Source organism: Salvelinus fontinalis, chromosome 28 (assembly GCF_029448725.1).
Source record: "Salvelinus fontinalis isolate EN_2023a chromosome 28, ASM2944872v1, whole genome shotgun sequence".
Taxonomy (NCBI): Eukaryota; Metazoa; Chordata; class Actinopteri; order Salmoniformes; family Salmonidae; genus Salvelinus; species Salvelinus fontinalis.
Window position 1 is genome coordinate 16,884,158 of NC_074692.1, and position 10,085 is coordinate 16,894,242.

At 41.4% G+C, this 10,085-nt stretch overlaps 1 protein-coding gene across 1 annotated transcript; it reads right to left on the minus strand.

The window, feature by feature from the left end:
• Positions 1 to 2,521: 2,521 nt before the first annotated feature.
• On the minus strand, positions 2,522 to 9,355 carry nfu1 (NFU1 iron-sulfur cluster scaffold homolog (S. cerevisiae)). The gene is made up of 8 exons (XM_055886866.1): positions 9,251 to 9,355; positions 8,545 to 8,645; positions 8,302 to 8,437; positions 8,098 to 8,164; positions 7,880 to 7,997; positions 3,617 to 3,680; positions 3,319 to 3,493; positions 2,522 to 3,215 (listed from the first exon to the last, which is right to left on the minus strand). The coding sequence occupies exons 1-8, from the start codon at positions 9,307 to 9,309 to the stop codon at positions 3,180 to 3,182; spliced, it is 756 nt and encodes a 251-aa protein (XP_055742841.1). The 5' UTR covers positions 9,310 to 9,355; the 3' UTR covers positions 2,522 to 3,179.
• Positions 9,356 to 10,085: the final 730 nt, after the last annotated feature.

Sequence of the window (10,085 nt, forward strand, 5' to 3'; positions counted from 1 at the left end):
TTTCTCTTCAACAAAAATACTGAGTGGAGGGGGAGCCAGGCCATTTAGGATCTTGAATACAAGACATGCGTCGGTGTATTGCACAAGATTTTCCCAACTCAGGAGCTCATGCTTTCTGAGGATGTAACAATGATGATGGCTATTGGGCTTCCTATCAAGCAATTTGAGAGCCTGTTTGTAGACAGACTGAATAGGTTTTAATGTTGTACAGCAAGCTTGGGCCCAACTGGTCAAGCAGTATGTTAAGTGTGGGAGTATGTGGAGTGTTACGCTCTGAAGTCAAACTGCATGGAGTGTAATGTGAAGGGGCTGTTGTTGAGGTGGGCAATCAGTTGTTCTGCTACACACTTTTCACACTTTTCAACAACCTTTGACACCACAAGTAGTATACTAATGGGCCTGTAGTTACTCACGTCAGCAGGGTCGCCCGATTTATAGATGGTCGTTATTATGGCCGATTTCCATACCCTTGGAAACACCCCCAGACCAATAGATGTGTTGGTGACCTTAGTAATGGTGCCAATGAGTGACTCTTTGTAGTTTTTAAGAAAGGTAGAGACCAGCCCAAACACATCTTTGGCTTTAGAGTTCTTTAGTGAGCTACCAGGAGACAGGCCAGAGGTAGCCTGACTGCCATTATGACTGCCGAGATGAGATCCTCAGACCCCTTGTGAGACCATATGCTGACACATTTGCACATTTGTGGCCTGCTGGAGGTCATTTTGCAGGGCTCTGGCAGTGCTCCTCCTTGCACAAAGGCGGAGGTAGCGGTCCTGCTGCTGGGTTGTTGCCCTCCTACGGCCTCCTCCACGTCTCCTGATGTACTGGCCTGTCTCCTGGTAGCGCCTCCATGCTCTGGACACTACGCTGACAGACACAGCAAACCTTGCCACAGCTCGCATTGATGTGCCATCCTGGATGAGCTGCACTACCTACGTCACTGTGTCACTGTTCTGACGAAACCAAGGTTGAAATCTTTGGCCTGAATGCCAAGCGTCACATCTGGAGGAAACCTGGCACCATCCCTACAGTGAAGCACGGTGGCTGCAGCATCATGCTGTGGGGATGTTTTTCAGTGGCAGGGACTGGGAAACTAGTCAGGATCGAGGGAAAGATGAATGGAGCAAAGTACAGAGAGCTCATTGATGAAAACTTGCTCCAGAGTGCTCAGGACCTCAGACTGGGGCGAAGAGTCACCTTCCAACAGGACAACGGCCCTAAGAACACAGCCAAGACAATGCAGGAGTGGCTTCGGGACAAATCTCTGAATGTCCTTGAGTGGCCCAGCCAAAGCCCAGTCTTGAACCCGATCGAACATCTCTGGATAGACCTGAAAATAGCTGTGCACCCCATCCAACCTGACAGAGCTTGAGAGAATCTGCAGAGAAGAATGGGAGAAACTCCCAAAATACAGGTGTGCCAAGCTTGTAGCATCGTACCCAAGAAGACTCGATGCTGTAATCGCTGCCAAAGGTTCTTCAACAAAGTACTGAGTAAAGGGTCTGAATACTTATGTAAATGTGAGTTTTTTATATTTAATAAATTAGCAACAATTTTATAAAAAACTGTTTTGCCTTGTCATTATGGAGGTTGTGTGTAAATTGATGAGGGAAAAAATTATTTATTCATTTTTAGAATAAGGCTGTAAAGTAATAAAATGTGGAAAAAGTCAAGGGGTCTGAATACTCTCCGAAGGCACTGTATGAATTTATAGTAGGATCGGAATCGCCGTTATAATCATTGGCCAGTATGGAGAATTAAGAAAAAAGTCTAAATCCCTATCTCCATCCATGGCTAATTTATGAAAGGGAGTATTTTAGCTAGCTAGCTACCCACAGGAGGATGACGAGATGCAACAATTCAAGATTTTTATTTTTTGATGAGACAGGACCATTCACAGCGGAGCGCACTCAGCTTAGCTCAACACTAATTGGCTATTTTATATATTTTTTTTTATCAAGGGAGGCCAAATGCTCGCTGGCTTCCCTTGTGTTCAATGCTACGGCGGCAACAATGTCACTCTCTTTTTGACCAGACAGCATCAGATAGATGAGCTACACATACTGAGAAAGAGGGGCGCTGTTTCGCTCGCATGCTTTCTCTGGTGAGATACAGTCAGCCTTTTGTGAATTGAATGAAATTCATGAGAAACAGACAAAAGACAGAAAAAAATAATACTTGGTCAATTCTTTGGGGAAAATTAGCTTCCCTTGGCATCCATGAATACACGCCACTGCTAATTCATTCAAGTACTCAGAAAACCAGGTGTTTTAATAGGCATATGCTTTGTTTCTGACCTTATGCCGATTAAGATAAGCAGAGTAAGGTGTTTACATGACTATTTCCATACTCTGTCTACTGCATTATCAGTTTAATATTAAATGATTAATGTGCATGTAAGCATACTCAGACCAATCTAAAAATCTAATTTTTATGTGAATTTGGTTGGATCGCCCAAAAGTTACATAACAGATAGTTGACTGCACAGAGATGAGGGTTTGGAGACAAAAAAACACAGAAATGTATAAATTGTGTCTTTAATTACTTATTTAAATGTACAATAATAGTAACAGACTTAGAAAGCAATGCAAACTCAAGCTTTCCTCCAGACCAGTGGCAAAAGGAGTATCCTCTATCCGTGCAACTTGTGCACTTTTTCCCGTCAGATTGACAAAGGATTTAGTTGCCAATATTCAGGGAATTCTATAATATAGTTACACTTAATTCAATGTACTTTATTTTATTTACATTATACAGTGTGCACATGTGTTGTATATAGATGGAGTTGTTTTTTTAATAACCAATACTTACTGAGTTATATGGTGTGATTATGAGATACTGCAATAAATACATTGTCAGACAAAAGTTAGTGGACTCCATGAGCCTGGAATCCTTCCAAAGCAAACAGCAGGACAAGGACACTACTTCGGACAAGGTGGGGTCCCCTCTTACACACTGAGTCCCATAGTCAGAAAGGTTGACAGCTGACAATCTCTGGGAACTTATGAAGTCCAATGACAATTCTCTCAAAATAACAGCGAAGTTCTTCCTTCGTCACTGCTGTGCTTTAGACACGCCTCTACGATGCAGATTTATCAGCTATACTGGAGTCAGGAGTGGCTGCAGGAGGGGAGAGGGTAAGAGGAATGTCTATAGGGTCTGAGTAGTTTCCATTGGACTCAGCCTTGGGCAACCTCTTCTTGCTCATCCTTCACCTGGGAAAGTACATGACACGTTAGGTTCGTCTTGTGAAATCGAGAACTAGACCTACAGGCAACCATCTCAAATTCTGCACGTTCTTTTGTACAGGGTACAAACCTGCTCCACCCCTTCCACTTCAGGGACATAGAACTGCAACATATTCTGGATGCCACTCTTCAGAGTGACCATGGAGCTGGGGCAACTGGTGCAGGAGCCCTGCAGCTTCAGCTTTACAATGCCATCCTCAAAGCCACAATACAGGACATCTCCACCATCCTCCTGCACTGTGGGCCTGGGGGAAGCCACATGAGTTAAGAATTTAATACATATTGATACTGCATTGAGCAGAGAGACACTTCTGATAACAGGGAGGGAGATATCAGCTAAAGGCTATGTATAACTACAGTAATGATACCTGATTCGGGTGTCCAGAAGCTCTTTGATCATAGCAATCACCTCATCATCATCATCTGATGGTGCTGTAAAGACAAAAGGAAGAGTTCATGCAAAAATATGCTTACATTACTTAACATTTAACACAGGAAATAAACCATAAACCAAATGCAACCATCTTTAATATAATAGGTAGCCCTTTCCATTCACAGCCCGTAATTTGTATACGGGTTGAAAATGGCAGATTGTCATCGATATGCCACTCATTTCGACGCCAAACACACCAAAACGCTCTATTTTCATGTCATCCAACACATGTAAATGCCTGGAGTTTGCATAACTGCACTTGGATTGGAACTGGTGGTTTGGTCAGATGACATGAAAATAGAGCTCTTTGACCACACACACCAGTGGTGGGTTAGGCATCAAAATAATAATGCAGGAGCAGAAAATAACCCCACAACTACTGTAAAATATGGTGGTGGATCTTTTCTGTTATGGGGCTATTTTGCGTCCACTTGTCCTGGATCCCTTGTTAAGGTCAACGGCATCGTGAACTTTACCCAGCGGCCACCTTTGCCAGGAGGTGGAAACCTGGATATTCCAGCAAGACCAAGCAAATATCAAAATCCACAAAGAAATTGTTAATTGCCCCCCCCCCCCCCAAAAAAATCTACATTTTGCAATGACAATCTCCGGACTTTAAAACCTGTTGTTTGCATCGAAGAGGGCAGTTCTTATGCACAGGATATCAAGAATCTGGAAGGATTCAGTATGGAGGAATGGTCTAAAAAGGTTCAGTGCGGTTTATCTTGTTGTTGAGGTATGTTATAACTATATGAAGAATGTCATGTTAACCCCCGAGCCAAAAGGTGCCTATTCCTAATAATACATTTTCAGGACCACGGAGTGTGACTGCAAGCAAGTGCGGGAGAAACCGCTCAGAGTTCAAAAGACCAGTATTCACGCTAACCTGTTCCAACTGGACAGGATTTAGAACTGAGCCGAGCTCCCCACCAAAGCTTTTAATGAGCAATTTCAATACATTTGTGCTGGGCTACAGGTGCCATGTTTAACTTGTGTTTGGCCTGGCAGGAGCAGACCTGCAAGGGCAAAAATTGTATTTTCATTATTGGTCCACTTCTCCTAAATTTAAGATTTGAAAAACAATAGGGAATAAAACCTGATTTATTTTTAAACTGCAAGTAATACTTCGGGACTCTTGATTATACTCCACAAGTTGATGCCAAACCCCATGAGGAAAGGATTCCTCAAAGAAAATAAGAAAAATTGATACTGAGGATTATATTGGAAACGTGAAGTTGACCAGGAGAAACAATGAGGGAACTTGCACGATTGAAACAGAGTCGGGGAACGACAAGGCTGTTGAACAGAATTGATCAGGTACTGGGAGAGGAAAACCCTGATGTGAATATCTTGGAGGAATGTATGGAACAATTCATTGCAAAAGAACAAACATTGAATGAGATGTTGAATTCAGGCTGCAACACGGCAAAATGTGTAAAAAGTCAAGGGGTGACTGAATGAATATTTTCTGAAGGCACTGTATCCATCTTAGCCAAGGTATTGTAGAGCAGAAGCTTAGTGATCATTCAGATAACCCTGTATACTACTTACCAGATCACAGCGATCAAGGAGAGGACAACTATCAAGCTCAGAGTAGTGGTTGATGCATCCTCGCATGAGAGATATCGTGGGGCAGCAGGTAGCCTTGTGGTTAGAGCGTTGGACTAGTAACCGAATGGTTGCAAGATTGAATCCCCAAGCTGACAAGGTAAAAATCTGTCGTTATATATATATATATTAGTAGTTTGTTAAATGACTGCTTACTAACAGGACCAAATCTAAACCATTACCTGTTGAGTATTCTGATTAAGTTCAGGCAGCACAGAATAGAGATAATGGCAGACATCGAGAAATCATTTTTGCAAATCTCTAAACAAAATGGACAGAGAAGTATTTTGAGATTCTTATGGAAGTGACATCCCAATGACAAATGAAGAAATCATGATGTACACTGAGAAAGAGGAGAGTTCCGTTTGGAGCATCCGCATGCCCATTCCTTTTAGCAGCCACAATCAAACACCATCTGAACAAGTATGAGGGGTTTATCCAGGAGTGGTAACTGCACTGAGGGAATAATTGTATATTGACAACCTTATTTGCGGCACATAGGACAAAGGAACAGCCTCTGATCTAACCACGAAGGCTAAAGAGATCATGGAAAGCGCAAGCATGAACCTATGTTAATGATTTTTTATTTTTACATGAGCTGCAAAGTGAATGGACAAAAGAGAAAGTAACAGAACAAGTTGAAGTCAAAAGTCAAACTCCATAAAAAGTAGCTTACTAGGATTAACATGGAGATCAGACACTGATGACTGTTTGAAAGGACAGATTTGATTGAATTTCTAAAAGACAAGTTCACAAAAAACGAGGACTTCTTCAATCAGCTGCATGAATATTCAATCAGACTGTATCCACATTCAGCATTAGGATCAAGTGTCCATTCCAAGAAGTGTGGAAACAGGGCCTATCATGGGACGAAGAGCTTCCACAAGATTTATCCACTAGGTACATGCACACAGCAAATGCAGAAGGAGAATGCACTACAGGTCTAATCACAGCCAAGACAATAGTTCTCCATTGAAAACTCCACCCAGACTAGAACTCCCAGAAGCAGCAATATGAGCAAGATTAGGAAACCATCAAATTGAAGCAAGATTAGGAAACCATCTAAAGAACTTGAAGATGAGTGATGTACAAGTTCACTACTGGACAGACTCAATGATAACACTCCATTGGATCAAGACCAGTCAAACAATGGAAACCATTCATTGCTAACAGAGGGGATGAAATCCCAAAAGTCTGACACTTCCAGGAAATTGGAGACACTGCAGTAGGAAAGACAATCCTGCAGACAGAGGCACATGAGGAACAAGTGTGGAGAAGTTAACCAACGATTCCCTGGGGTGGAATAGACTGCAGTGGTTAAAACTCAAACGCTGCACCACAGCAAGATCTGGGAAGAACAGAAAAACAAGAAGAAGTCAGTGTCATACAAAACCAAGTTGCTACAAAATAACTAAATGAGAAGAGCGATGTAATACACATTTTAGAGTTGAGCATAACGCAAAAAACACAGAACTGCAAAAATTGAGTCAGCAAAGAAAAACTGGATACAGCTGACAACTGAAAAATGTCTCTAAAGAAAAGAGACAGCTACAAGCTGGAAAAGGACTGGACAGACAATCCAGAATTCTTAACCTGAAACACTTCCGAGATGAAGATGGACTTATGCGTGTAGGAGGCAGACTATAACAAGCAGAGTGGTCATACGGGGAAAAACACCCATGGATATTGCCATCTAATGACACGTTTTCAGAACTGCTGTTGAGGACAGCACACAACAAAGTCACATTGAAGGTTGGAGATGTTGCACTTGTGCACAAAGACAAAATCCCACGTCATATGTGGAAGATGGGACATGTAAAAGAGATGTTCAGAGGAACAGATGATAAGATACGCTCAGTGAGCATAAGAATGTCATCGAACACTCTCCTAAAGAAACCCCATTCAATTGTTGTATTTATATGAACTAAACTAATGGATGAATATTGAGAAGGCCAAGTTCATCGGGCCAGAGTTTTATGTAACTATATGAAGAATGTCATGTTAACCCGTGAGCCCGAGAATGTGCCTATTCTGAAGAAACTATTTTCAGGATCACGGAGAGCGACCGCAACAAAGCGCAGGAGAAACAGCTGTCACAAAGTTCAGCCCCACGGCAGTTGATTGCACCACTCTCTGCACCAACCCAGGCCCCCACCAGAGCTTTTAATGAGCAGAATTAACACACTTGTGTGGGGCTAAGGAACTTGTTTTTGGCATGACAGTAGCAGACTTGCAAGGGAGGAAGAATGCTGTTCTTGATGTTTGTTCCACTTCTCCTAAAGTTTAGATTAGTAAAACAAAAGGGAATAACACAAGATATATGTTTTTCAACAGCAAGTACTGCTTCGGGACTCCAGATTATACACCACAAGGTATTGAAAACAGAGGTGTCAATAATTTACCCCTACCTTGTCAAGAAAACATTTCTTTAACAAAAAAAAAATATAATTTCAGCCCTTTTTTTGTTGCATACAATATAGCTTAGTACAGTCATTTTTGTGTGTGTGTGTGTGTATCTATCGCCTATCCTATGTAAAGTGCCGGTCTTGTACTGCCTTATAAAGTGCTTGTTTGCTTGTCTGTTCTATACCTGTATCTGCACGAGGGGTGTCCTCCTCATTGACAACAGGGAGTCCAGATGTGAAGAAGTCCATAATGGCAGCAAACACATCAGGTTTAATTAACTTCCATTCCAGATCTACATCTGTCTGAATAAGAAGCCAGAAACAGAGGAATTCTTATCATTTCTACCCATGATTCAGACATGACATATTTTCAAATATACATGTAAATGACTGGTAATATTACCTTGGTTATGGTTATGAAGTCAGGACCCAAAAAGACACCCTTGACACCATCGATTCTAAATAGCTGCCTGAAGAAATAATACATATTACAATGTTGCCCAAGATAAGTTAGGGCTGTAACAAGATGTCTCAGACTGCTTGTTTTTTTAATTGTTTAAATGTTATTATCAATATTGGCATGATTTCAGTAGCCGAAGTCATTAACCTTGCGAGGGGGGAGCAATAGGCTTCACGGGGTGCAGTAAAATCCATCGTTCCTTGTTCAAGGACCATGCGACCAGGCAGAAATTTCAAGCTGTTTGGGTTGGGAGTGTCCTGGGTCTGAATAAACATGGTCCTTGCTGGAAAGAGGGGCACAATACTGTCAAAGTAATTTGAGTAATTGTGGTGCTAAAACACATTTTAGATAGCTCCAGAAGACATTTCTATACACGGGTTTCATGCCTACCAGATACAACTGAAAATGGTGGCAGTGACCATCTCCTGGTAACACCAATGTTGTGTGGAGTCCAATGCAGTCCAGCAAACTGATATGCACGCACAGCAAGCCTAAAGAAAAAACATTTTGATAAGTTCAATTTAGAATAAGAATAAGGTAAATTGATTACCGGGATCAACCAGACCAAATAAAAACAGAACCAGTCACGCACGTTAGATTTGCCAATATGATGTCACATGATGCAACACTATTGGAGCACAGCATGCTGACAATTAACAATGTAATTAGTTGGAGACCCGGGCAGCAATTTCTTTTAAAAATCCAGTATGAAAATATTCCTGTGATCAAACGCAACCGTATTAATTATGCAAGTAGGGATATTATTGTGCTTGCTGAGCTCTGTGGGGTTATGTATTTTTCACCAATGAGGCAAGTTGAGCAACTAGCTAGTTTGCTAGCTACAAATGAAATGTTTTATTAAACCAGTTCAATCATATTGCAACTATAATAACTTCTTACTGGAGCTTGAGCTACAATAATCACGTTACCTCACTACTCCTAAACTGCGTCAGACCGTATCTTATGAAACAGAGCTAGCTAAAGGTTAGCCGCTAACAAATTAGTTGACGAACACGTAGTGAGAGAAAAGGTGAAAACATGCATTACTACAGCTTTATAGACATCCTCAGTCAGTGTTCAACAGAGCACAACTTACGGACTTGAAATTCTTGCAGAAATACCCAACAACCTCCCGACCTGCCTGTAAGTCGCCATGTTTGTGATACTTATAAACAATTACGCAATTTCCTGTAAACTCCAAGGAAGAAACCGTCCTTGTATTATTTCCCTGGAACCACATTTTGTATAGGAACCAAAACATGGTTCCTGTATACACTGAACAAAAATAGAAATTCAACATGCAACAAATTTACAAGATTGTAATGATAGTTCATAAGGGAATCAGTCAATTGAAATAAATAAATTAAGCCTTAATCTATGGATTTCACATGACTGAGAATACAGACATAAATCTGTTGGTCACAGATACCTTCAAAAAACAAGTTAGGTGCGTGGATCAGAAAAGCAGTCAGTATCTGGTGTGACCACCATTTGCCTCATGCAGCGCGACATCTCCTTCGCATAGTTGATCAGGCTGTTGATCGTTACATATGGTCTGCGATTGGGAGGTTGGTTGGACGTACTGCCAAATCTTCTAAAACAACATTGGGGGCGGCTTATGGTAGATAAATTAACATTAAATTCTCTAGCAACAGCTCTGGTGGACATTCCTGCAGTGAGCATACTTGAAACATCCGTGGCATTGTGTTGTGACAAAACTGCACATTTTAATGGCCTTTTATTGTCCCCAGCACAAGGTGCACCTGTGTAATGATCATGCTGTTTAATCAGCTTCTTGATACGCCACACCTGTCAGGTGGATGGATTATCTTGGCAAAGGATACTTTTTTTCACAATTTGAGCAAAGTAAGATTGTGTGTATGGAAGATTTCTGGGATCTTTAATGTCAGCTCATGAAACATGGGACCAAC